This window comes from Melozone crissalis, unplaced genomic scaffold (assembly GCF_028551555.1).
Source record: "Melozone crissalis strain CALT ecotype California unplaced genomic scaffold, PUWL_Pcris_2 ptg000017l_1, whole genome shotgun sequence".
In the NCBI taxonomy this organism is placed as follows: Eukaryota; Metazoa; Chordata; class Aves; order Passeriformes; family Passerellidae; genus Melozone; species Melozone crissalis.
Genome location: NW_026535795.1, coordinates 6,240,802 through 6,267,550, shown reverse-complemented (window position 1 = coordinate 6,267,550; position 26,749 = coordinate 6,240,802). Strand labels below are relative to the sequence as shown.

Here is a 26,749-nt window from a genome sequence, read left to right as displayed (position 1 = left end):
GAAAATGATGGCGTCCTCTACACTGTCACGAGGGTTCCTCCCTCTGAGTAGAGGAATTGCTTGGCTAAATTGTCAGTTAACCTTGAAAATTTCAGCCTGAGCAGAAGGCTGATTTAAAATCCAAGTGGGTTTTAAAGTAGTGGTAGGAGTCTGGCCACAGAAACACGAGGGCAGGAACTTCAGCATCCCCTAGCTCTGAGCCAGGCTGCCTGCTCAGTTGCTGTGAGTGTCTCTATGCTCTGAACTGTGTCAGTTCCTAAAATCACTTTGCCAATTTCAATTTTTGAAATTTCCAGTGTTATGCTTCCCACTTGAGAGGAAAAAAACCTCCAAAACCCAAAGGTTTCCCCCTGCTTGACTGTAAAGGCAGTGAGAAGCATCCTCAGCACTTTCCACTTCTTCCCCTCCAAATCCACTAACCTGCTTCCCTCTGCCCTTTCCCCACAATCCTTAGATCCTTCAAGACCTGAGAAGAGAGAAATCAAATGTCCAACTCCTGGCTGTGATGGGACTGGACACGTCACGGGGCTTTACCCGCACCACCGCAGCCTCTCTGGCTGTCCGCACAAAGACAGGATCCCCCCCGAGAGTGAGTACATGGTGCCATACACGGGGCTGCTTCGATTGGTCTGGAGCCTAATTTTCTTAGGGGAATTCCCCAAACAATATGAATTTTATGACCAAGTCTGATGTTGTTCCTTCAAGTATAAACAGGAGTTTTTGGTGTGGGATGGTGCTTTTCCAAGTTGATGATGGATGCTGTTATCAACCAAAGTGTTATCGCTAATCACAGGAAACATGATGGGGATTTACTTGGAAGTCCCGTCCTTCTTAAAGGATTTTTAGCACCATCCTGTGGAGAATGAGATCCCTTCTCTGAAAATCAAAGAGGGGCTTTAAAAACGCCTGTCCATCTCCAGAGGTGTGTTAAGCAGCTCCCATCTTTACACTGGAAGTTGCATATTTTTCCCTACCTGGGACATCATGATGGAAAAAAGGGATATTATTCTACCTTGATGTGCAAATACGTTGCCATGCAGGAAAGAAGAGGAGTGATGAGTGATTCAGGATGTGCTGAGTCTCCTATGCCCTAATCTCTCAAGAATTTCCTAAGGGCTATACCAAGATTCACCTATTCTACAGAAAATATTTATCATCCTCATAACAGATTTTTGTATATACATATGCACAGAGAGAGAGATTGTATTTCCACCTCTCTACCAGCATCCTAAATAGCTTTCCATGTATAGATACATAAAAATCAATGTTGTATGTTTATGATAATGGCATAATAGACCAAAAGAAAGAGGAACCCTTCCTTATCAGTAATTTCAAAGGTTGCAGACCTGACATAAACACAGAACTGGAAGAAACAAGGAGAAAGGACAGTAATCTCCACAGGCTGGAATGCAAGCAAAAATATTAATAAATAACTAACACAAGCTGTGGGCTTTACAAAAGCTTGCAGATCAAATTATTTTCTTTACTTTTAAGGTCAGCGCTGCAGGAAGCAATAATCCTGAAGATTAAAAATTAAAAAAAAAAATCAAACAAAGACTAGTCCTAAGGATAAAGGCAGAGCTACAACTTCAATCATTTACAACTACCTGAAACTGGAGACTTGGTTCCAAAACTGGGGTGGGGAGGAGGGGCTGGATGGGGGAAACTGGATTGCAATCAGAAAATGGGGAGAAAGCCCAGGCTGTGTGCAGAGATGCTAACCTAGTGCTGACCTGGGCTCTGCTGCCTTCCAAATATTTTCTTTTTTCCTCTGCAAACTCTAATTACAGCATTTCACATTCCCTGATTTCTAGGAAACCAGCGTACAAGGCTTGATGATTTTCTCTTTTTTTTTTTTTCTTCCTCTCTGATTTTTATTAAGTTGTTTTTCTTTCCCTTCCCTTCTCCCCTTCCCCTTCTTGCTCCCAAGTCCTGGCGATGCACGAGAACGTGTTGAAATGCCCCACGCCCGGGTGCACTGGACAGGGTCACGTCAACAGCAACCGCAACACGCACAGGAGGTACTGGCTTTGGCTTCTTCTGTCACAGCCACGGGCTGACAGGGTGGGGGAATGGCTTCAAAACGACACAGGACAGGGGTAGATTGAAGAAATTCTTCCCTATGAGAGTGGTGAGGCCCTGGCACAGGTTGCTGCTTCCCTGGAAGTGTTCAGGGCTGGGTTGGATGGGGCTTGGAGCAACCTGGGATAGTGGGAGGTGTCTCTGCCCATGGCAGGGGGTTGGAATGAATTGAGTTTAAGGTCCTTTCCATCCCAAACCATTCTATATCATTTAATGATTCTGTGTTGATGAGGTGCAAGGTGAATTTGTCTTTTAATTGAACTTGTTCAGTGTGGAGGAAGCAAATACTTTTCTCACAGGCTTAGTGTAGTTCTGGGTCCGTGAAATGAAGGTTTCTGTGCTCATTCTTCATGCTTGGTTTCTTTCTCTCTTTTTCTTCTCCTTCAAAAAAAAAAACAAACAAAACAACCCCAACCAACTCCCACAGTTTATCTGGGTGCCCCATTGCTGCTGCTGAGAAATTAGCCAAATCACATGAAAAGCAACAAACCCAGTCTGGTGATCCTGCGAAGACCAGCTCCAATTCTGACCGGATACTCAGGTAAGGGGACAGGTAGGCTCAGCTCCATGTCCCCACACTGCCCCAGCCCCCCCCTGCCCTGCCACACTCCCAGGAACAGCAGCCACGGCTCCAGCTGTATTTTGATACTGCTGAGTCCTGTTATTATGATCATAGGTCTCGCCAAGGTGGGGAGATATTTAATTGATGATCCCAGGGAGAGCATTGAGGACAATGAATTGCTTCTGTAGCATCAATTAATGCTGAGGCTACAGGCCAAAGGGTTTTAGCAGTGCAGCAGAAGGCACTTGTGCCGATTGCTCCACAGCACAAACTGCCAGCCAGGACTGGTTATTATATCAGCATTATAAGAAGGGTGGGCTTGGGGAGGGAGGAGGAGAAGAAGGAGGAGATTTAGGCTACACACAAATCACTCCATGGCAGTTGTGCATTCAAGTCCACCTGCTTTTCTTCCTTAGCCTGCAGTTTTCAGAGGAGAGGAACCTGCTGCTCGTTTCCAAACCAGTCACATTAATTTTGATACTTTGCCCATCTCTCTCTTCCCAAGATAAAGGGCTGTCTCCCATTAAGGATGTCCCTGATAGATGCTGGCTTCCATAGCTGATGTGATTCACGAGGCTACAGATGGATTGGAATATGGTTGGTTATTTTGCAACGAGAGCGGGATAAAAACCGCGGTGCGAGCCCCGAGTAGCCCTCCCACAAAGGCAACGAGCTCTGATTCATTTATTTATTTGCTCCCCAGGACTGCTGGGCACCCTGGTGCTCCAGCTCTCGCTACTTTGGAAAGGCCATTTAGAGCAATTACTTATTTATTTGCAGCGGAGCCCGCGCAGAGCGCTCTGAGCGCATCACGAGGACGGTCCGTGCTCCAAGGAGCTCCCGCTCCGAGGACTCTCTGGTGGAAAGAGGTCATGGGAAGGAGAATAACAATAGGCCATTTATATACAATTTATATGCAAGACAAATTGATTCATGATCGGCAGCCCAGTAGCAGCGGGTCTCTAGGAGGGGCTGAGGCAGGGCAGAGGCCCTGGTGCCTCTGCAGTGAACCTGCAGCATGGAGCTGAGCTGAACCGGGGTCCTCGTGCCTTTATGTGCCACCCTGTGTCATGGGTCCCATGAGGGAGTTATTGCCCAAGTTTGTTCTCTTCTGGAAAATGCTGCCACACCATGACAGCCTGCAAGAATATTGTGCTGGATGAAGTTGGCAACTCAATGTTTTGCTTAAAAAGAGGGGGAAAAAAAATGAAGGTAGAAAAGGATAGAAAAAATAAAACTGGAGTCTGAGAGATCCAAATCAGATGCAGCCTTGCTGAGGGAGAGCAAAAGGGCTGTCACTGCCTCCTCGTCCCCAGGAAGCCTTTAGGAACAAGGGGCAGCTGTGCCCCCATTGTGTCTGGTCCCCTGTCAACAGTCACCTCGTCAAGGTAAAGAGAAATAATTGCTGTTTGTTGTTTCATCCTCAGGCCTATGTGCTTTGTGAAGCAACTGGAGATCCCTCAGTATGGAAGCTACAGGCCCAACATGGTCCCAGCAACCCCCCGGGCCAACTTGGCCAAGGAGCTGGAGAAGTACTCCAAGGTCACCTTCGATTATGCAAGTTTTGATGCTCAGGTTTTTGGCAAACGCATGCTTGCCCCAAAGATTCAGACTAGCGAAACCTCACCTAAAGCCTTTAAATGTAAGTTGGGAGCAGGAATGGACTTGGTTTTTGCATTTTCTGCCTTTCTCAGCCTGTTGTGAGGCTCTTGGGATTGTGGTTTGGGGTGATGGGAGACGCTTGGGGCTGAGCTGCTGGACCCTCCTGGGAATGGGGAGGGTGAGGTGGGTCCCAAGGTGGGCACCTTTGACGGTGAGGGGAGTCCATGGCTGCTGGGAAAGCTTTGTTTGGAAGAGAGTCTCTTTGGCTTTGGGAAGAACTGTGGTGGGAACATTAATCTGAGTGATGTCTCGAGGTAGGATAAGTTACACAGTTGTCCTCAGTTGGTCCCCATTGCTTTGCAGCTCATATCTATTGATCTGGCTTTCCTCATCTAGCTAAATGGATTACAGTTTTCTTCTCTTCCATCTTATATATGACCCACTCCCCCCATTTGTCTTCCCTGCCGTGCTCTGCTCTCCAGCTCTACCTATCGATCACCCACCTCTATCTTCCAGCTCTTTCCTATCGTAGCCACCCACCTCTGCTCTGTTCTGAGGACTTTGCACTGGCTATAACTCTGAGTGAAAATGAAATGGCTGAATAAACCCTGAGGGGTCGGGCTGCCAAAGGCAGGAGGGACACTGCATGGGGACACAGCCCTTGCAAATGTGATATTTGACATGAACTGTGCACCTCAAGACATTTTTTTGAGGGGAAAAAGAAAATATTTAGGAGCCCATTTTGCAAAAGTCAGTGGCCTCAAGAGGGCTTTCTGTCTGGCTAATCCCACTTCCACAATCCTGTTTAATCCTGATGCAGCTGCTCTCTAAAAAGTGCTCGTACTTGAAAGCATCCCGGTTGTTGCACTACAATGGGAGCGCTCTTTATTACAGTACTAAATCTGTACAGGATCAGACAATGAAATTGGATGGAGGCCAGAGAGCACAACTGCCACTGTCATCCTGGGTTAGGGCTGATGGAAAAGTAATTTGTTTCCCAGTACAAGTGATTCTCTCGCTGAATAGATTGTGTTATTTGCAATATTAGCAAAGAATTTTCAGGGTAATTGTACTGACAAAAATAATTCCAGCAGACCCACTAGGATAATCCTTTCTATTTTTTCTCATCGCTTATTTCACTAATTTGCTGATTGCGAGTCTATTAGTGCTAGAAATACTTATGAAATGGAAAAGCATCGCTGAGCCTACGGTGTGAAATTGAAATTGGCATCTCCCGATCCTGGATATTGTCAGGTTGGGTTGGCAAATACTCGCACCCCGCCTTGAAGACGTGGATTAAACCGGACAGGAAAACAAGCAGTCAGACACAAGAATAACCATGTGGGCAAGCCTCCAATGAGTTAATCAAAGCGACAGGATGAATATGATTGCCAATCATAGCAGGGAATCTGCTCCTTTCACTGAGAACTTATTTTAAAGAGATCTTCATCCAGAGGGATTTATATTCCCCCGCATGTGTGTGCGTAACTCCCATTAATGTCAATATGCATTATATACGCACGCAACGAGGAAGAAAGCAGGGCTGGGGAAGATTAGTATTTTATAGTGTCTTATATTACAAGTTTGTAATGGGAATAATGAAATCACTTTGCTCCATGGCTGCATCAGCTGAGGTTGGCTTTGTTTTGCCATGATCAGGCCAAAGCTTATGAGTCTTCCCTGGGTGAGCCTCCCACTAAAGTGGGGATGGTTTCCCCCAGAAAGAGCAAGGTGGAATAAATTAAGAATTTGAAGATTTTGATAATTGATTCAGAATACAGTCCTGTGGCTGTTCTAAACCAGATGATCTCCTGTTTGCACCCACTGAAACTACTGAGGAGCCCTAAATAGGATCAGCTTCAAGTTTTATTAATAGGGAATTATTAGTTGTTATTATTAGGGAAAGTTTTATTGTGAGTCCACCCTGAGAAATATTTTCATTTCACAGATTATGAAGAGAAATTGCATCTCCAGGCTGGTTGCTGCTGTTGTGACACACAGGAGCAGAGCAGCAGCGTGGCTATGTGCAGCTGTGCAATAAATCCTGTTACTCTGGCATATTTAAATGATATGTCAGCTGTCAGAAAATCCATATTTCACCAGTGTCATCCTTGGAAGCTCATATTTTATGACCATGCATTTTCTGTTAATGTAATTTTATAAATTTAAAGTTTTCAAACACAGTACTAGAAATCTCCCTGCAAGGCAGCCCTGCAAATAAGTTATGGACAGAGAGAGAACAATAAAAAATGAGTCAGGAAGCTTCTCTAAGCCTTCTCCTTTAACTGCTTCCACCCAGGAGCAGCTCTAATGAAGAAAAGCACTTGTGTTTTGGGTATTTATGGCAGAGTCAGTTAATGAATTAGCCTTTCACACCAAGCACGAGCTGCAGCCAGCACTGCTCCTGTTGCACGTTCCAGGCAACAAACCAGCCCCTGGATTGGGAATAACCCCAGGAACTGTGCATACATTAACCGTGTCACACTGACTTAACCTTCCCCTGCTGCTCATGCCACTTATACATTAGCCTTGTGTTGTTCCTTCTCTTTTTTATTCCAGCCAAACCTTTTCCAAAGGCCTCTTCCCCCAGCCACAGCCCCTCCAGCAGTTACGTGAAGAGCACTTCATCTTCCTCCACAGGCTTCGACTACTCCCACGACGCTGAGGCCGCACACATGGCGGCCACCGCCATCCTCAACCTCTCCACCCGCTGCTGGGAGATGCCCGAGAATCTCAGCACCAAACAACAAGAGGCCCCTGGCAAGGTGGGTGAATGTGGCCAGGAGCCACTGCCCAGGGGCCAAACTTGGAATTCAGGATGGAAGAGACACCTTGGTTTACCCTTCCTTTAAGTTTGTTTTTTTAAATATAGAGGCAATGCCGGCATTCACCCAAAATCACGCTTTTGGCTCCTCACTTTGCATTTGGAGAAGGGAATCTTGGCTTTTTGAGTGGTGTGGAGGTGTCTCGTGGTTGAAATTTCCCATGTGAGATGAGCATCAATTCCAGGTCTTGGGCTGAGGCTGGATATTACGAAATATTTATGATTTATGGTGGCCGAGCCCTGGAACTGGCTGTCCAGGGCAGTGGTGGAGTCACCATCCCTGGAGGGATTTAAAGGACATGTGGATGTGCCACTTGGGGACATGATTTAGTGGTGGGCTTGGCAGTGCTGGGTGATGGACTTGATGGTCTCTAAGAGCTTTTCCTACCCAAACAATTCTGTAATTCCATGATTCTCAGAGCTGGTTTCAGTCATTCCCTGATCTGTATCTGATGCCATTTGAAGTTCCCCAGTTGTGTCCAGTCTGACCTCCAGCTGTTTTTCAGAAAAACACAGGTTTTCCCAAAGTCCCACAAAGTACTCCCAACCTTGGGCAAATGTTTTGGATGCCATGAGGCATCCTAAGTGGCACTAGATGCCTGTGTTCAATCAACTGAGTCAAAATGCCAAGGCTTGGTTGGATGGGACTTGGAGCAACCTGGGATACTGGAAGGTGTTCCTGTTCATGGCAGGGAGGTTGGAATGAGTTGAGCTTTAAGGTCCTTTCCAACCCAAACCATTCTAGTAGAGGGGTGCCTTTGCATGACATGTTCCTGAAATGTTTAGGAAAGAGCAACCCTTTCTGTTCAGTTCCTCCTACCTGACAGTGGAGAGGATGGGACATGAATACCTGCCCACTGCACTGAAAAAGACAAACAGGGGCAAGATCCCCATGGGGACCTTCTGTCAGCTGCTAACATTGGTTGTGTTTCCAACCTTCCAGTCCATGGACATTGAGGTGGATGAAAATGGGACTCTGGACTTGAGTATGAACAAGCACCGCAAACGGGAGAGCACCTTCCCCAGCAGCAGCAGCTGCAGCAGTAGTCCCAGCATGAAGTCCCCAGACGTGTCCCAGCGCCAAAACAGCACCAGTGCCACGAGCAGCACCATGACCTCCCCCCAGTCCAGCCAGACCTCCCGCCAGGACGAATGGGATGGGCCCATTGACTACACGAAACCAAACCGCCAGCGGGAGGAGGAGCCAGAGGAGGTGAGCGGTGCCTCTTCATGCTTGAATAACAGCTCATGGGACATTGAGTGCCATGTTTGCCTGCACAGTTGTTCTGTTTTGCCCAGAATCCCCAGTTTATCCGTTGAGCCAAGGAAAGAAATATTCCTGGCTTTGTCAGTGCTATCAGATATCAACCAGGCAGGAAGCAGCTGCTCTTGGATCTGTTGGGATGCCCTTGCAAAGGAAGAACCCACCATTTCACTTGTCCTGGGTCTGCAGTGTTTTCTTCATTGTAAATCATGTCAGCCCATTGCAGCAGTGCTGCTCCTGGTGATGTTTTTCAGGATGATTTATATCTGCCATTAGCAGCTACAGCCCTGCATGGCACTGACATTAATCCTGCAGGTGGGGAATCCAGCCATGACCCCCAGATGGGGTGGGGGTTCTGGCTCTGAGACCATCACCTGCCTCTCTGCCCACGGGGAGGCTGCTGAGGAAGAGTGTGAGGAGATTGCACTGATCTTCATTCCTTCAAGATCTTGAGAAAACCACCTGTAAATCCCTTTACAGATATGGTTTACACAACTCTCCTAAAACCCCAGGAAAATACAGGCTCTTGGATTTGGGCTGGGTGCTGTGAGGTACTTGCAGGGGGCTCAGGAATGCTGGCAATGCTGCACTAACCCTTAGCTTTGATGAACTTGGGATCCTTTCCCACCACAGCTCAGCAGCAATGACCACAGCACAACTCTGCCCCTTTCCTTGCAGTCAGAGCCTGCTGCTCACTCTTTTGCCTCCTCGGAAGCTGATGAGCAAGAAGTGTCAGAGGAGAACTTTGAAGAGAGAAAATACCCAGGTGAAGTTACTTTAACCAACTTCAAGCTGAAATTCCTCTCCAAGGACATCAAGAAAGAGCTGCTCACGTAAGTCCTGCCTTCATGTCTCTTCCTCCAAAATCTATTAATATGTGCTTAGCCAGGACGGTTGGAAACAAAATTAGAAAATACATTATAGAAATAAGAACTGTAGCTCCCTTTCCTACTGTGATTGATCTTACTCATCCTCCTACAACTGCTGATCAATGAGGAAAAATATGTTCCTACGTTACTTTGCAGTGATGAAGGGAACCTGAGAGCTCCGTGCTCTGGATTCATGGACAGGTTGTGGGAAACTCCTTTCAGGGCCATTTTTTCCTGGTATTTTCCTGTTAGAGTGTTTCTGGCATGGTGATGGCACCTACCCAATGTCCTAATTTCTTGTTTTGGGACACTGGCTGATGTTGTGGAGCCAAGAGCACCCAAGGGAACTAAACACCTTCTTGAAGAGGATGTTGAACACAAGGGGTCTCATTGAGAAGTGGCTTAGAGCAATGGGTCCCAGCACTGTGAAACTGCAGGAACACAAAAGTGTGACCTGAGGCTGCAGCAAGTTTCCTGTTGTGTTGCATTTTGCATTGGAGAGAGACCTTGACCCAGCTCACTTCTGTCTGTCCATCGTGTGGGCAGAAGCACAGACCCAGACCTGCCCTATTGGATGGAGTAAGGCTCTGCATCCACACCAGTTCCCACAGGAATGATTAATGTTTAAGGGTTTGAGCCAAATGTGGCAGCTTGGACCTGGCTCTGGTCTAACAGCACGTCAGGATCAGCCTGGAGGTTGTGATGGGGAGATTCCCCCTCCCAGGCATCCCAGCTGTTCCTGGCTTCTTTCCTGTGCATCTGACCCTCCCACACATCTCACAGGGAGTTGGTGGGCACCATTTTGCTGATCTCATCCAACCCACTCGTTATCTGCAGCCAGGCAGGGAGGAGATCTGTGGGGGCAGAGCAGCAGCAGCATCTTCCCTAAATGAGCAAAGCTCAGAATCAGCTGCCCTACACAAAGCTCTAAAGGGTTTTTTAAAGCCCACCAGTGATGTGAACAGCAGTTTCTGAACTAGAGCCCTGAAGTCCTCCTGTGCTTTAATTTTATTGTGATGGTAGAGAAATTTCCTGAATGGAAAAAGCCCTGGAATAAATAAATGGTGTATGGGCAGCCCTGAGCCTTCCCTCTCCATTTAATATCCATGTTCCTCTCTGGCCCAGGGGCTGTAATGAATTAGCTGTAGTTATCTCAGGAGCAGACTCGCCTGCTGTGTCTGATGCTCTGCATCTGGGTGCAGTTCTTGTGCCATTTCCAGGCAGGTGCCCCTCACCTGTATCTGCCCATCACTCCCAGGCACAGCCAGAGGTTACTGTCATTTCATTTTGGCAGCAAACAGAGATTGCAAGCTTTTCTTTGCAGATTTAAGGGCTGGGAGAAAAAAAAAAAATCATTTCAGCAATCTGAAGCACCTTATCTGAAATCTCAGCAAGATGATTCCTGCAGCCAGAGCTTCAGCATGGCAGGAATGATCCAACCTGGCAGCAGCAGCCAGGGGTGGCCACATCTGTCAGGCTGTGCCACCCATCAGGTTGTGCCAGTCCCCCACTGCCACCAAGCCCTCCCATCAACTAAGGGTTTTAAACACTTTCTTTGCCTTTGCCACATTTTTCTCTCTCTCTCTTTTTTTTTTTTTTCCCCTAATTGTTTTTAGGATCCTTATGATCTTTTAGAAGGAAAAAGGGAGGAAGGGGAGCTGGAAGGGGAACAGCTGGTTTATATCCATGCAAACACAGAAACACACACCAAGATCTGATGGATGGGGCTGGTGTCAGGGGTCTGGCAGCAGGGCTGGACCGAGACACCCCAGACAGACCCTGAGGGGGCTCTGCTGGCTCTGCCCACCCGTGGATCCTGGGGAATCCCTTCCTTTCCCACACTTATGCTCTTTGTTGTTGTTGTTGCCCAGTTGCCCAACCCCAGGCTGTGATGGCAGTGGACACATAACGGGGAACTATGCCTCTCACCGCAGGTGGGTCGACATTTTCTACGTGGTTTGAACTTTAAAAACAACTTTTATTTTCTTTTGGTATAGTTTGTGACCATGTGGATAGTTTGGTTCTGTTTCCTCCCCCCTTCTGTTGCCCCTCTCCCTCCCCATGCCCCAGCCCTTTTTCTTTTTCCTTTTTCTTTTTCTTTTTTTTTTTTTTTTTGCTTATCCAGATATTCCATCTCTTCTCTTTCAGCCTTTCTGGTTGTCCTCTTGCTGACAAGAGCCTCAGAAACCTCATGGCTGCCCACTCTGCTGACCTCAAGTATGTTTGCGCTCAACTTGGAACTCCTTTTTTTTCTTTATTTCCACCCTTTTTTTCCTCTCTTCTCCCTTCCTGCCCCCACACCTCTTGCTCTGCTTTTGCTTTTCCATCCCCTCCCTTCTCCTTTCAAAGAGCTGATCAAAACCTGCCTGCAAGGAGCTCTGGTGGAGTCCAGCTTCCAGCTGCTGCGTTGAAGAGGCAATGGCATGAAGGAAGGATAATTTTGGGGAGGGGGCTCATGGCAATGATTGGAAATAACCTGGATGCCTGGCAGGTTTCCTCTGGGCATTGTAGACATGTTATTTTTCTTTTCACTTGGCATCTTTTCCCAAGCTCTTGTTGCCTAGTTTGGGCCAGAACCCTTTTCATTTAATATTTTTGTCCATCTCAAATAATCCAGAGCCTGGATTTATTTTTGGGTAGAGACATGGCTGGGAGCTCACTGCCAGCACAATCAAAGCCAACTCTTGTAGAGAACCTGGGGTGCTATTTTTATGCTACTTTTTAGGGGCTGTTTGGGATGTAGTGAGAGAGGTTCCTCTTCATTTCTATGATTTGTGAGGGAATGAAAGAAGGAGTGAGCAAATGCTTGGTGAGGCCAGATCCTGAGCCAGTGGTCAGGGGCTCACAGAAACCCAAACTTCCCATTACCATTGATGTTTCTGAAGGGAGGAACCTGGTTTTGACATTTTCATTCAGGTATCTTCCTCTGAATCCCATATTCAGCTTTGCTGTCTTCTCCAAACTCCTCCCTTTCAGTAGGAGCTTATTCTTCCCAGGTGGGTTTCCCAAACGTTCTCTTAGGTTGCCTTCCCTAAAGGAAGGTGAAATTGTATTTGGTTGGGAACACTGGGGAGACCCCAACCCTCTCCACCCAATCTGCATCTCTGGTGTAAAGCCCATTGAGAATTTTTTTTCATCATCTCTTTCATGGGCCCAGCCTATCCTTGCAGGCCGAGTCTCCTCTGAGTTCCCAGCCTTGCTGAATTCAGTTTTTGGACCATTTAGACACTGAGCTAACTGAGGAGCCTCCACTGAGAGTAAAACCTCATGGAGGGCTTCACATTGCACAGGGTCATCATGAAAAAACCCAAGAGTGCTGTGCCCTGTGTGCCATCAGGGGTTTCTGGAGCTGAGCCAGTGCTATTCCCACTGGTCACTAAGGTCATTGGAAAAGTCCCAAATCCCTCTGTGGTGGCTCCTGGACTTCTCTGTGCCCTATCACCAGTGTGGAGCTGGTGCCAGGAAAGGTGTTAGTTAACCACCTGCTCCTTATCACAGAGGTGGACAAAGCGTCAGGATTAGCTGATATTAATAGAATTTGCTGGTGGAGGGCAAGGACTGCTGTGATTAGTGCTAAGTACACTTAATCACACACTATAGACCATACACATTCTGAAAGGAGCTCTTCAAAGAGCTCTGCTGATCTGGTGTTTCTCCAACAGTTTGAAAGAACAGCCAAGTGATCAGACAATTAGTGTTAAAGATATTAAAAGCTCTCAGGAGCAGTGGCCATTCCCAGGAAGGGCCCGACAAAAAGCAAAAGGCTCATTCCTGGGACTGAGCATCGTGTCCAGCCTTGCTGTGTTCCCCTCTGGCATCCAGTGTCAGAGCTTTTTATCAAAATACTGTGTAAAAAAGGAGACTTCTGGTCCAAAAAATAAAGCTTGTTAATATTATTCCCTCGAATACCTTATTTTCCCCTATGTCCTGGTGAGGACGGAGCAGAGGAGGGAGGAAGGGATTTTGAGATATTACAGATGGCACAGTCACAGCTTTTCAGAACTCCAGATAAGACCATGTCAGTGTTTCTATTATAAATTCTATTTTAGGGGTTAATATCCCTGATATAAAAAAAAATAGCTCCAGGCTGGAACATGCAATAAAAGGTCTCTGTTGGTATGATTTGTCTCCAGATAATTAAAAATAAAAATCAAATTACTTCTCTCTCCTCTTTAAAAATCCTGAAAGGAAGAAAGAGTTTGGTGTTAGTGTTTTCATAATTTCCTCCCACCCTGAAGCTAAAACAACAGAGAAATAGTTTTGCTTTCTACTGTAACAGTGTAGAGCTGGGAAATATCCCAGTCATCTCCCAGACATGGAATTTCTAAATGAGTTGAAGAATTTGCACCCTCATTGAGGTCCTGCTGGATGTGTCCTGCCCTTACTGCACCAGAGCCATGTGCACTTATGTTTTCCTGGCTCTGAGCCTCCCTGTTGCCCCTCTAGGACCAGGCCATGTCCCTGCTCTCTTACCCAACGTGAGGTGCCAATTTTTTGCCAATGGAGATTATTCAGTGACCTGCAAACACCAAGGTCTCCCTCAGAGCTGCTGCAAAGAGGAGAATTTTGGTATTTTCTATACAAAATGGGAAGGCTTTTTAGAAACAGGTGTTTTCCAAGCTGCCAAATGAAAGTCACCTGTGGAAACCACTGCTCCACTGGCTCTCAGGGGGCAGAGCAGCAGTGCAGAATCACAGAATAGTTTGGATTGGAAAGGGCCTTAAAGGCCAAAACCCCTGCAGTGAGCAAGGACATCTTCAGCTACATCAGGCTGCTCAGAGCCCTGTCCAGCTTTAGGGAAAGCATCCTGCCTTTCCAAAGAGCTCTGAGCTCAGGGGCTGCCCGGGCATCACCATCATTTCCCTGCCGTGTCCTGGAGACACCAACCCTGCCCTGCTGCAGGTACCACCCAGCCACCCACACCAGGCATTGGTGGTTTTAAAAACAGGGCTGGAGAAAGTGGGGACACCAAAAACCCCTCCCTCAAGGAGAAAGGGTGCTCTGCAAGCTCCTGGATGTGCCCTGAGCTTTGCTCAGAAGGAGCAGTGAGCATCTCCCCCTGGTCCTGCAGCTGCACCCTGCATTTCCTCTGCACACCCCTGTGGTGTTTGTGAGGGTCCCCAGGACGAGGTGAGAGATGAGAATTTGACTCCACCTTCTCAGAAGGCTGATTTATTATTTCATGATATTATATTAAAAAATGGTATACTAAAACTATACTAAAAGAAAGAGAGAAAGGATGCATCAGAAGGCTAACAAGGATGATAAAGAAAAACCCGTGACTCCTCAGAGCCTCCCCACAGCTGGACCACGATTGGTCATTAAATTAAAACAATTCACATGCTGGATAAAAAAATCACATTCCAAAACCAACAAAACAGGGAGAAGCTGAAGCCTCCCAGCTTCCCAGGAGAAGAAATCCTGGCGAAGGGATTTTTCAGAAAATATCATGGCGACACACCCCCTCCCCTGGCCTTAAATCACTTGACTCAAAAAGCCCTGGCTAATTGGCAGGCTGGCCTGCACATCCTCTGCAAACACTGCTCACCTCTCTCCCTTGTCCCCATGACAACTTTTATGTCACCTGCAGCACAGGGAGCAGATCTTTGTGCTCCTTTCCATCCCTTACCATTAATGATGCGCTGCTGAGCTCGGGCCATTCCCTGCCAGCTTTGGGTGACCTCCAGCCTTTGGGTGATCACAGCAGTGACCTCCAGCGTTTGTGCACCTTTGGGTGACCACAGCAGTGACCTCCAGCCTCCCATGGAGACCTCTGGATGCTCACCTGGAAACTCACGGCTGCGGATGCACCTACTCGAGAATCTGCAGGAAAAAAGCCTCTTTTGGCTTGGCTCAAATACACTGAATTGTAAGGCTGTGCCATTAGCCAGTGACACAGAGAAGGAAAGGGCAGGCAGCAAACTGGTGACGTGCCAGTTTTGTAAGGCAGCAGCTGAGGGGCAGAGTCTGCAGAAAGGGCACCGTCTGTGGTGACCCAGGGGTCCCCAGCCAAAGGACCCTCACAGGCTGTCCCCTGCTGACTCCCTGTCCCCTGCCCATGGTGTTGTGGAAGGAGTGGTCCCAGGGCTAACCTAACCTTTTTCCTCCTGTTTCTCCATCATTTGTCATCAGAAGCATTGGCCAGTGTTTTTGCACTCCGCAGACCCTCCTGCCACGGGCTGCCCACTTGCCCTCACTGAGATTATGCTCCAAAAGTCACCCAAACCTGAGCCAAAGCCTTCTGTTGGTGGTGGCCGTGGTGGCCCTGCTGTCCAGAGCTGTCAGCTGTTTTTCCAGTTTCTGCTCTCATCCTGGGTCCATCTTGCTGGCCCTGGATGACCCTTGCTGTCTCCTTATGCCATCCTAAAGATGACAAACACTGTCCTGGAGGGGCATTTTAATTATTATCAGCTTCTGAGCTATCCCCTTCGTGAGGGTGGGGACACAGGCTGGGATCTGCATCCTCTCATGAGAGAGCAGCTCCTCACTGTACTCCCAACATCCCAAGGTGTTCCTCTCCAATGTCACATCATGCAGTGGTGCATTGAAATCAGTACCACGGATATTACAGACCAAATCTTGTCCATACAGAGGGGGAAGGGGCAGGAAGGAAAAACCTGCTCACGCTGACAGTGCTTAGATTTCTGTTTGAGAAGAGCTGTCACAAAGTGTTGATCCCCTGCTCACATCCCCAGGCTAATCTGAGCCTCCCTTGCCTCTGCAGGTGCCCTACTCCTGGTTGTGATGGCTCTGGTCACATAACAGGAAATTATGCATCACATAGAAGGTAAGATCTCCCTTAAATTATTTTATCTCCAGTCTCTTTCTGTGTTGCTTTCTCTTTCTTTTTTTTTTTTTTTTTTCCCCTGCAGTGGGCAGAGTTGTAAAGTTCTGAATAAAACATTAATGTTACTGACAACTGAAGCCTATTTTCATCTCTTTAATCTGACTTCTTTTTTTTTTTCTGATGTTTTCAGAATCTGATTAGAAGCTCCTTTCAACAGAATAAAAGACAAAGGGTCAGATTTTAGCTGATGCAATGTTCCTGTTAATATTGCTACCTATTTATGACTTCTATTATCACTTTAGAACATTAATAGCACAGATCTGAGCCTTCTGTTTCAACAATTCTATTAAACATTGCAGGCTGTTAGCAGATATCTTCTTATCTAGACACCATTAATTACTGTCCATCTCCCTCAATTTTTTACTATTTTTTTTCCTTCTGACTTCTCCTCGTGATGTGAAGCTGCAAAACGAGAGAGATCAAAAACACTGTGCCAAATTCAAGGGAAAGATGACTGAAGCGGGGGAATAGCAAATGCAGAGATTCTGCCAGTGAGACAGGCCTTTCTTCTCTTTTTAACCACAGTCTGTCAGGCTGCCCTCGTGCCAAGAAAAGTGGGATCAAGATCACCCCGACAAAGGATGATAAAGAAGACCCAGAGCTGATGAAGTAAGTCTGGGAATAACTCCTGAGCAGAGCTTGTCACTCCCTCCACTTCACCTCACACAGATTTATGTGGGGGATCACTCAGCACCCACCCCATATCCCCCCTTGCTCACGCTGCTTTGAGCATCCTTTGCTGTGTTTTGGTGTTGCAGTTTTGATATTTGATGGAAAAATTGAGTGGTGGGGAGGTAGTGGTGTCTTTTTCTTGCAGATGTGAAAGGTAGATTGTTCAGATGTTCACAAACAGTTTCTCTGCTAGCTGTGTTTTATGTAATTTCTGGAAAACCACAGCAGTGCTATAAATGAAGGTAAAACCCCCCAGCCAAGTCAGACATTGCAGGTTTTTGGGAAGCAATGGGCAGGCAAGGGCTGATGGAGTAGAAACTACCCAGTACTGAGTTGGGTCAGGATCTGGCAACCCTGAATATTCTTTTCCAGGGCAGAAAATTCTAAGTGAACTGGAAAAAAAGCTCTCTCTGCTGCCTCAGGCTGAAGTTTTCGAAACATCCCAGGGGGTTTATTCCTGTGGGGAATAGAGATTTGAAACTGCTTAGTCCACCTCAGGAGTTTTCATGAGCTGTGAAATCCATTTGTCCTGACTTTTAGCAAGTCTGAACATCACAGGCTCAGCATGTGGGGTCTGGGATCTGTATCTCCTCACACAGCTACAGGACATGAAAGGCAGCACTGACTCCAGGATCGTTTTTGTTTTTTCTTTTTTTTTATTACCTCAGAGCATCTCCATCCTTTCTGAAGCCTGTACACTTACCCAGCAAGTGCAGGCGGAAGGGGGCAAAAAGAAACATGGAAAAAATTATCAACCACTTCCAAGGGTTTCTAGTTGCCCATGAGCGCTGGCATATCTGTCCAAACCCCTTTGGCTCAGCAGACTCTCTCCAAATGGAGATTTTTTTTAAAAAAAATATTTCCCTCCCAGGGCAGGTCTTGCCCTCCAGAGGAGCAGAGGTGGGTATCTCCACGTGCCCAGGTTTTGGCCTGGAGCAGAGGCTGAGCCAAAGCAGGACCCAGTGGGGGTGGAGGAACCCTGCAGGGGCTGTGGGAAGCTGGGATGTGCCTGCTGGGGGGGGAAGGACCTTTCAGAAAAAGATGATATTTGAGCCATCTGCTCTGTTCTTCCTCCTCAGTCTACAGGAAGGAAAGCCGCTCAGTTAAATGAGCCGTGTGATAATTAGCAGGAGTTTGCAGAGTTTATTAAAAATTAAGCAACCTACTCGAGAATCTGCAGGAAAAAAGCCTCTTTTGGCTCAAATACACTGAATTGCTGGTGGTGTTGCAAAGCTGTGCCATTAACCAGTGACACAGAGAAGGAAAGGGCAGCAAATTGGTGATGTGCAGCTGCTGGCTGTACCTTTGCTCTCAGCATGGTTGGAGACCCCAGGTGGGAGGTCACCCCTCTCCATGGTTTCTCCAGGAATATATGACCTGTGGGGCTGGGGAAGCTGTGGTTTTGCTCATTTGTGCCTTCCCCATTCAGGGCAGGACAGAGCAGTTTCCCCAGTGTGGTTTCTCTGCACAGAAATCACTTCCCAGTGCAAGGAAAAAGGATTTTTTATGTGGCTGTTCTGTTGTGGGGAACATGGGGTGACCCACAGCAGAGTGAGGGTCCCCACCAGCATCCTCACCAGGGGGTGGGTTTCTCCTAGTCCACCCTAAAGATGCAAACTGGGAAGATAAAGTTGCAAGAAATCATTTAATTGTTTGGGTTGGAAGGGATTTAAATCTCACCTCATTCCAGTCCTCTGCCATGGGGTGGGACACCTTCCACTAGACCAGATTTCTCAAAGACCCATCCAGTCTGGCCTTGGACAATTCCAGGGGTGGGGCATCCATAGATTCTCCAGGTTCCAGGCTCCAAATGGGGCTGGATTTTCTGACTCCTGGAAAGCTGGTGCCACCCTCCCCCAGACAGGTCTTGGTGGAACCACGGACATGGGTGCAGGAAATGTGGAATGTGAAATGTGAGGGTCTCTGCAGCAGCAGCAGAAGGAGGCATTCCCTAACGTCCCATGGCCCAGACAGCAACCCCTCCTCTTCCAGTACACCCAGGAGGAGCAGAAGCTCCTCTGAGACGTGCAAAACAACGTGGCACAACAATCCCAGGCTGGTGCCTCCCCCCAGCCCGTGGCTGTGTTTGTCCCACCACCCACGGCAAGGTGTGCCTGGTGTGGGTTTATCTTAAGGAGCTTTGGCTCTAAATCCTTCCTCTGTCTGCACTGAACTCCACTTGGAACCCGGCCGAGTTTTGCACATCATCACCGAGGAGAAAGTCATTTAGTCCCTGTTGTTTGTGCTGTTCATCCTTCAAGTAATTTGCTGCAGATGTGATTGAACAGATCACCTCAACCTTCAGCCCAGCCCATACAGCGGATGCATCCACAGGTGTCTAATTGATCAAACGCTACTGGTGCTCCCATTAAATAATAATAATGTTAAAAAAAAATTAAAATATGTCCAAGACAGCTGTTTTGCACAATAAGGCTCTGGTTTATTTTTTAACAATGAAAATGTAATAAAAGTTAAATTAACGGTGTAAAATATGTAATGGTTGGGCTGTAACGGCTGCATATGAAATGCTGGGGTTTGTCTCTTTCTCTCTTGCTCTTCCCCCCTCTCCCCCTTCTCCTTTTCCTCCTGAGGATTCAGTAATTTGCTCGTGATCATATAAAAGCAATGATGTTATGAATTTACTGAGGATCCTGCTGGCAGGGATATTATAAGTGAATTGTGCTGCATTTGCAGCTGATTAAAATCGAGATCAGCATTTTTCAAATTATCTTGGGAAAAGGCTGGGTGTAGGGCCCCCCCTTTTGCTGTCATCTCCCTTTTGTGTGGAATGTAAACAATCAGGGCAATAATTTCTGCGGTGAAACGCAGCTTGTGATTTTCAGGAGCAGCTCTGCGAATGCTTTTGCTGGAGAGCCTCAAAGTCCCTAATTGATTCCAAACTAAGGACATGGGGGCTATTTGTGTCATTTCTTACCTCCTTCCACCTCCTCTACTTTTGAGTAACCTCCCTTGCGTAATAAACTTTTAACTGTATTCATAATTGACAAGCATTTTTAAAACAAATGCAAACCACAGCAGAAACCCTGATAGATACACTGGGCTTGTAGGATGGCAGGATTTAGGGAGAATGCCATTAGGTGAGGAGGGAGGAAAGAGGAGTCTTTTAGAGAGCCACTCGTGTGCTTGGCAGTAGCACAAGTTGTGTTGGTGCTTCCACAAGGCTTCTCACAGTTCCTGTGTGTTTCAACTGGCCATAAAGAGGGAGAAGTCTGGTAAGGGCAGGGTTCCTGTGCCGCCCTGATGATAATTCCCACTTTATCCCCTTGAGAGCGTGGGTTGATCTCCCCAGAGAGGCAGGATGTGAACCAGGAGGAGGAGGAGGAGGCAAGTGAGGCCAAGCTGTGGCTGCAGGGTGAGGGGTGGTTCAGTGATTTGTCCTGTCTGATGGGGTGCAGGCTCAGTAACCCCTCGGATGCCCTCCTGGCAGGAACATGGCTGCAGCTCTTTGTGCACAGCCTGAACAGCTCCTGGCTCAGGGACTGGCTCTTGGGGAGGGCTGTGTGCCCAAGGGCACAGACAGGGCTCCTGTGCTGTGTTGACTGTGCTGGGGCAGGCTGATAAGAGATGAGCCTGGGTTCATCAGGAGTAAGACAGGGCAGAGCCAGCAGTACCTGTGGGATGGCTCAGTGTGATGTCAGCCTTGGGGTACATCAGGATCCCATGTCAGGCAGACCAACCTGCCCTTTTTGTCCCCAGTGAGGCACCAAACACCTGGTTTCTGACACCACTGGGACCTACTTTTGCTGCACGTGATGTGACCTCCACAGACTTCCCTCTGGTAGAATTCTCCTTGATTCTCTTTGGCTCTTTTGGAGGAGCACTCGTCGCTCTTAACATCCCATCTGCTGTTTCCATCAACCAAACATCTCCCCTATAAACTCCAGACGAGACCCAAATACAAACACTCTCTTCCCAGGCTTCCTCATTGCTGCTCATCAATAATTTCCTTACTTTCTTTATTCCTTCCTTCTGCTCCTTGCCCTTGATGTGACTTTGGGTGATGTCCCGTGCCCAGGTGTCCCGTTCCGGGCTGTGTCGGGCTGGGACACATCAGCGGCAAGTACGCGTCCCACCGGAGCGCCTCCGGCTGCCCCCTGGCCGCCCGCAGGCAGAAGGAGGGATCGCTCAACGGCTCCTCCTTCTCCTGGAAGTCCTTGAAGAATGAAGGTCCAACGTGCCCCACCCCAGGCTGTGACGGTTCTGGCCACGCCAACGGGAGCTTCCTCACTCACAGAAGGTAAATCCTGGGGTTTATGTTAGTGTGAGGGGGATGGTTTTGCTGTGGAGAAAAACGTACCTGCCCCAAGATGCTGCTTGAGCAGCGTTCAGCTTCTCATGCCAGGCTCAAGAATTGGCGATTTTGATGCTGAGTTGAGTCAGTTGAAGTTTGCTGAATGGAGAAAATGTGTGGTTGTTTTAATAGTCAGAGAATCACAGAATGGTTTGGGTTGGAAGGGACCTTAAAGATCATCTCATTCCTACCCCCTGCCACAGGCAGGGACACCTTCCACTATCCCAGATTGCTCCAAGCCCTGTCCAACCTGGCACTGGATACTTCCAGCAATCTTCCACAGCAATCTTAGGCAGCTCTGGCCTCATCACCCTCACAGAGAAGAATTTATTCCTAACCTCAAATCCAAATCCCTATTTGCATGCTGGAAAAGAATTTGAGCGCCACAAATAGGAGCTTGGTGCCCAAGACAACCAGATTCATCCCACCCTCCTCACCTAGCACACCTCCTCTTTTAGGAAGCAATGTGTTTTTAATCTTTGCTTAAAGAAAATCGCTCTTGCTTCATAAATGGGGCATTTTGTGGCATTATTCATAAAGCAATTTCCTCCGTACCATAAAAAGCTTTTAGGAGAACTGTCTCGCAGCTTGAATTCCACCAAATGGCACATGTTCTTATGTTGGGAACATAAGCACCTATAAATACTGAGAGTTTATGAAACCCATTTTTACTTGTTTTTCAGTTTGTCAGGGTGTCCAAGAGCTACTTTTGCTGGGAAGAAAGGAAAACTCTCAGGGGATGAAATTCTCAATACAAAATTCAAGACCAGTGATGGTAAGATTTTTCACTCCTTTGCCTTGCAGGTGTGTCAGGGTGTTTGCCCATAGAACTTTTTCTTTTTAGACTGGGGAGGTTTAAGCTGAAATCTGGGCACAGATTTCAAGGACATCATGTACTTTGAAGACCCATTCCTCATGCATTATGGGTGTCTGTGCCGGCATGGTACCAGTCTCACTCATTGAGTCACACATTTTGAGGGAGCAACAATAAAGAAGGCAAAAGAAGTAATGCTGAAATTCAGATTTTTTTTTTTCATATATTCACTGGCATTTTTACAAATCCCTTGCAGTCACTCAATAATTTCCACCTATTCAGGGCTTTTAATACTGAGATATTTCTGGATCTGGAATTTTGTTAGCGATGGCACTTTACATTTCCAGTGCTATTACTGAGCTTTCTGTGGTATTTGACAAGGTTCAAGCATTGAACTTGATAGTTTGGAACCTATAAATACCTGCACTCCTCTAGAAATATTGCTTTATTTTATGGACCTCGTAATTTCTCATCAAGATATGCATTAGTTTTTTAAATGGCATCATTCCAAACTCAGGATTGGAGAGAGTGACCTGACTGTTCAGGACAATCAACCTTGCTGGGTGTGGGGATGTGTTGGACTCCAACTGCTCTGCTGTCCTTTGCTTTTGCATTTACATATTGACCTGTTCAAGTATCATTGACCTGTGATAATAAAAATATTAATTATAAAAAAAATAGAAAGAAAAAGGCAGGTGAGAGGTACATCCTGTTTCAAGGATGTAAAAGACAAGGTAAGGACGGTGCAGCAGGATAGACTCAGCAGAAGGCCCAACACTTTTGCTTTTCCCAAGAGCATTTGTTGACTGCCCCTGACCTTCCCTCCTGCAGTTCTGGAGAATGATGAGGAGATCAAGCAGCTGAACAAGGAGATCAGTGAGCTGAACGAGTCCAACTCAGAGATGGAAGCAGCCATGGTGAAACTCCAATCCCAGGTTTGTGTCCTTGGCCGTGCATTCAAGCCCAGGGGTGATGGGTGTTGGTGGGTGCCACTGGTGAGGGTTGGTGACCCTGCCGTGCTCCTTGCTCCACAGATCTCCACCATGGAGAAGAACCTGAAGAACATTGAGGAGGAAAACAAAATCATAGAGGAGCAAAACGAAGCCCTGTTCCTGGAGCTCTCAGGGTTGAGCCAGGCTCTCATCCAAAGTCTTGCCAACATCCGCCTTCCGCACATGGTAAGAAACTTTGAGAGTGCTCAGCCCAATCCAGCATCATCAAGAGAGCTGTGCCAAATCCAATTCCTGATAAGGCTTTTTCACAATTAAAGAGTGGGAGAATTTCTTTCCATACACCTATGTGTCCTTTATAAGATCAGTACTTTTCCCTTATCTCTGAAGCTTGCATTGTATCTCCCTTTTGTTGTCATTTTCTGCTGATCTCCCTTTTTATCTATTGTTCTGTCTCATTACATCTGGGAGCACTATCACAAAATGGGAAACTTTATCAAGGGCACCCAGTGCCTTTTAGGCTAAGACAGCACAAGCCGAGATCAGGAGGGATTGGATTTCAACGTCAGAAAGATCTTAGAGCTCCTATTACAATGCAGGTAGTTTCAATTCAGTTTTGAATAGCTGGCAGCTAAAGAATAGCATTCTTAAAGTGAGTGTATTTTGTTTAATTTAACAAGGTCTAACAGCCCACAGCATGTTACCATAGAGTTACTGAGAAATGAAAAGACTGCATTAAAATAGTAAAACCACAAAAGGCTATTAATTACCTTCTCTCTATTCCCAGGAATGTAATTACTGTTGTCAAAACCAGGTGTGTGGAGGTGGGGCTCGTGTTGTTGAGGAAGCTGTCCTCTTACAACTCATAAAGACCATTGCAATGATCAGAGGAATGAGCTTTTGATTTATTTTTTCTTCCATCCTTTTTTTTTTTTTTCTTTCTGAGAATCCTTTTCATTGGGGTTTGTATTTAAATTCAGACTGGTTGGAGAGAAGCCATCCTCCAGCAGAGCAGTTTTGGATAGTATTCACCCAGCTGCCTAACTGGCAGGAAACCACTTGCTGAGAGCTTTTTTGTAAAGTATTTGACACATAAAGGTCAAATAAACTGTTCAGCAAATATTTTTTCAAGGTTTCAGGCAACTCTAATTAAATGATGCCCATGAGACTTTTATGCTCATTTTATTCCTGTTCTTTTTCTTCTTTCTCCCTCTCTTTTTTCCCCCAGTTAAGCCCAAGTTAGATGCTTGCAATGCCCCTCGAAAGCAGAAGCTGTACTGCAGCAGAGAGCTGGGCTGGGCAGCTGTGAGCCCAAGGTGACCTGACTTTGCCTTTGGTTCCCTCCGTGATGTTTCAGCAGTCCCGTTGTCCTCCAACCCTTCATTTCCATGCCTTAATTCAGCCTCCAGCCTGTCAGGCTGCCTGCACACACTTTACCTGATGCTGTTAATAGCTCCACAAGGCCAGCACATAAAATTAAGGACCTGGTTAAGATCCAGTGGGATTAGGGCAATGATGAGATTCCTGTAGATGCAGCACTGCACACAAAAACGCTTTGATGTGGAGACCTTTGGCTGTCTGTACATACAGAGAAACATGAAACGGTTTGCGTCAGAAGGGACTTCAAAACTCACACTTTTCATGCCCTCTGCCATGGGTAAGGACATCTTCCCCTAGACCAGGTTTCTCCAAGCCTGGCCTTGAGCACTTTTAGGAATCCACAACTTCTCTGGGCACTAAAATACGCAGGTGATTTATTGCAAAGACTCTCATCCGCGTCCTGCTCCATTGCTAATGCTTTTATTTGATTTTTTTTTTTTTTTTTGGCTGCAGGATCCAATTAGTGAGCAGAACTTTGATGCCTATGTGAACACACTGACAGACATGTACACCAACCAGGAGTGCTACCAGAACCCGGAGAACAAGGACCTGCTGGAGAGCATCAAGCAAGCTGTCAAGGGCATCCAGGTGTAGTGCCGCGGGATGGAGAGCAGCAAGTAAACAGACTGTAAGATGGAACTTCCCCTCCAAGTATTCAGGTTTACAAGTTAGAAAACTTGTTTAATGAATGAAAAAAAAAAAAAAAAAGGACCAAAATGTAATGAAGACGCCATTTCTGAGACATGGAACTGATCAAACTCAATGTTCTCGTTTACTTAACTTTGGACCTTCTTGAGAAAAGTGGGATTTTTTTCCACCTTGACTACGAGGTAGATCAGGATGGAAGGTCAAATTCTCCAGTTGGCTGTGGGGCTTGGTAGCAGGTGAAGAGCAGGCATCTTCCATGAGTTGCTTGTTCTTGCAGAATAGATCCAAGGGTTAAAATGTTATAAGAACAGGGTCTTGTCTGATCCAAGACTAGTGTATGACTGGCTTAAACCCTCATGTTGTCTATGGTCGTATGTCCAGATCACCTACTCACACATGAGTTATGTTCTATGTTGCTACAAGTGCTGGAGCTGCAAGCTACCTGTAAATCTGAACCTGTGCTGGGCCTCCCAACCCTGAAGTGTTCAGATATCCACTGGGCATGGGAACTCTGAAGTATTATAAAGTAGCTTATTTTTATTTTCTGAAAGAAATCTGACGAGCAGTTCTGGATCTCCAGTGGAAAGCGCAATGGAAAAAAGGTTCTCAGGGAAGCTTTTGGAGTTTGCAACTACAGTATTCCTTTGTCTGTCTTAAATATAAGAGTAGCTATTATGAATAGGCCAATTCCAGATATTTCAAACAGAAGAATTTCTTTAATGTGTCATGGTCCGGTGTATATGATTTTTTGGAAATCTGTTTGATGACAGTTCTGGTTCTTTTCATTATTGTGATCATCCCTACAGTGGCGCAGTACTGCCAGTCCAGAGATCATACATCAATGCCAGTTGATGCCAATGGTTGAGATTGTGACGAACAAAACAAAACAAATCCAATCCAAAAGAAGCAAAAACCAACAAAAAGAGAGATGTTAATTGATGGCCAGAAAAGTGCTTATGTACTGTGAACCAGGAGTTGATTCCTTACACATACCCACAGGGCAATGAGGATGGTTTGGTTTGGTGTTCTAGGATTCGCGCAAAATCACAGGAAGAGCGCCATTCTGCAACAAAAAATGGGGAAAAAAGGAAAAGTAAAAGAGGATTCAGGTATTGGGAATTCTTCCAAAGAAGCAGTTGTAAGCAGCTGGGTACACGCAGCCCTCTGTGCACTTAGAGAACAACTCTGTGAATGTCTTTGGGGCACTGCTCTGCAGCACTGCTCCATGGCCAGGGCCAGCTGTCACCCCACGGGGCTGCTCCCCACCTTTGCTCCCACGTGGAGCTCACTTCCTTCTCCAAACACTTCAGTGGGGCAGAACCCCCTGAGGGGCCCCAGCCTGGGGCATCCCATATCCCACATCCCATATCCTGCATCACTCCCAGCCATGGGACAGGCGGAGCTGGGGAGGATCTTCTTGACCCCAACAAAAGGCAAGAGTGTGGTGTTGTTTCGAGCCAAATCCTGCAGATATTTAGGGTATAATTCCCGATTTGGGGAAGTCAGTGGAAAGTCTCAGTGGCTACCATGGCCACTGGATGTGGCCTGGAAGCCCATGAGTGGCTTGGTTGGAATTGTTCCCTGTGTTGAGTTCCATAGGGCAGTTGGCCTGGGTAGGCTTGCTCCCATACTTAAGTGTTTGCAGGATCAGACTCCATGAGTTCACTTATTTTAGAACCCATTCCAAGTGCAAAAATATAAAAAAAAAAAAGAAAAAAAAAAAGGGAAAAAAGTATGAAATTTGAGGTGTTAAAAACACAACGTTCTTAAGATGTAAATAGAGTCCAAATTGATTGTGACTGCAATTCAGTTAGTATTTAAAGGTAGAGAAATTGCACTTACTGGAAGAAAGAGAAGAAAAAAAAGTAGTTAGTTTAATTATGCTGTAAATTATTTAATTTTGGCAAGATGTATGTAATTTAT

General features: G+C 46.6%; 1 protein-coding gene across 2 annotated transcripts in view; it reads left to right on the top strand.

Moving 5' to 3' along the window:
* Window positions 1-26,508, top strand: part of MYT1 (myelin transcription factor 1) — a 59,404-nt gene extending 32,896 nt beyond the window's left edge. For both annotated transcript variants that reach the window (XM_054274650.1, XM_054274651.1), the window contains exons 8-23: window positions 455-589; window positions 1,931-2,021; window positions 2,510-2,623; window positions 4,072-4,286; window positions 6,806-7,011; window positions 8,014-8,283; window positions 9,013-9,167; window positions 11,075-11,137; window positions 11,352-11,420; window positions 15,928-15,990; window positions 16,576-16,659; window positions 20,759-20,980; window positions 21,718-21,809; window positions 22,680-22,783; window positions 22,883-23,026; window positions 24,632-26,508. In XM_054274650.1, coding sequence (XP_054130625.1) covers window positions 455-589; window positions 1,931-2,021; window positions 2,510-2,623; window positions 4,072-4,286; window positions 6,806-7,011; window positions 8,014-8,283; window positions 9,013-9,167; window positions 11,075-11,137; window positions 11,352-11,420; window positions 15,928-15,990; window positions 16,576-16,659; window positions 20,759-20,980; window positions 21,718-21,809; window positions 22,680-22,783; window positions 22,883-23,026; window positions 24,632-24,772 — 2,168 coding nt within the window. In that variant the 3' untranslated portion in view covers window positions 24,773-26,508. The remainder of the gene's footprint in view (window positions 1-454; window positions 590-1,930; window positions 2,022-2,509; window positions 2,624-4,071; window positions 4,287-6,805; window positions 7,012-8,013; window positions 8,284-9,012; window positions 9,168-11,074; window positions 11,138-11,351; window positions 11,421-15,927; window positions 15,991-16,575; window positions 16,660-20,758; window positions 20,981-21,717; window positions 21,810-22,679; window positions 22,784-22,882; window positions 23,027-24,631) is intronic.
* Window positions 26,509-26,749: the final 241 nt, after the last annotated feature.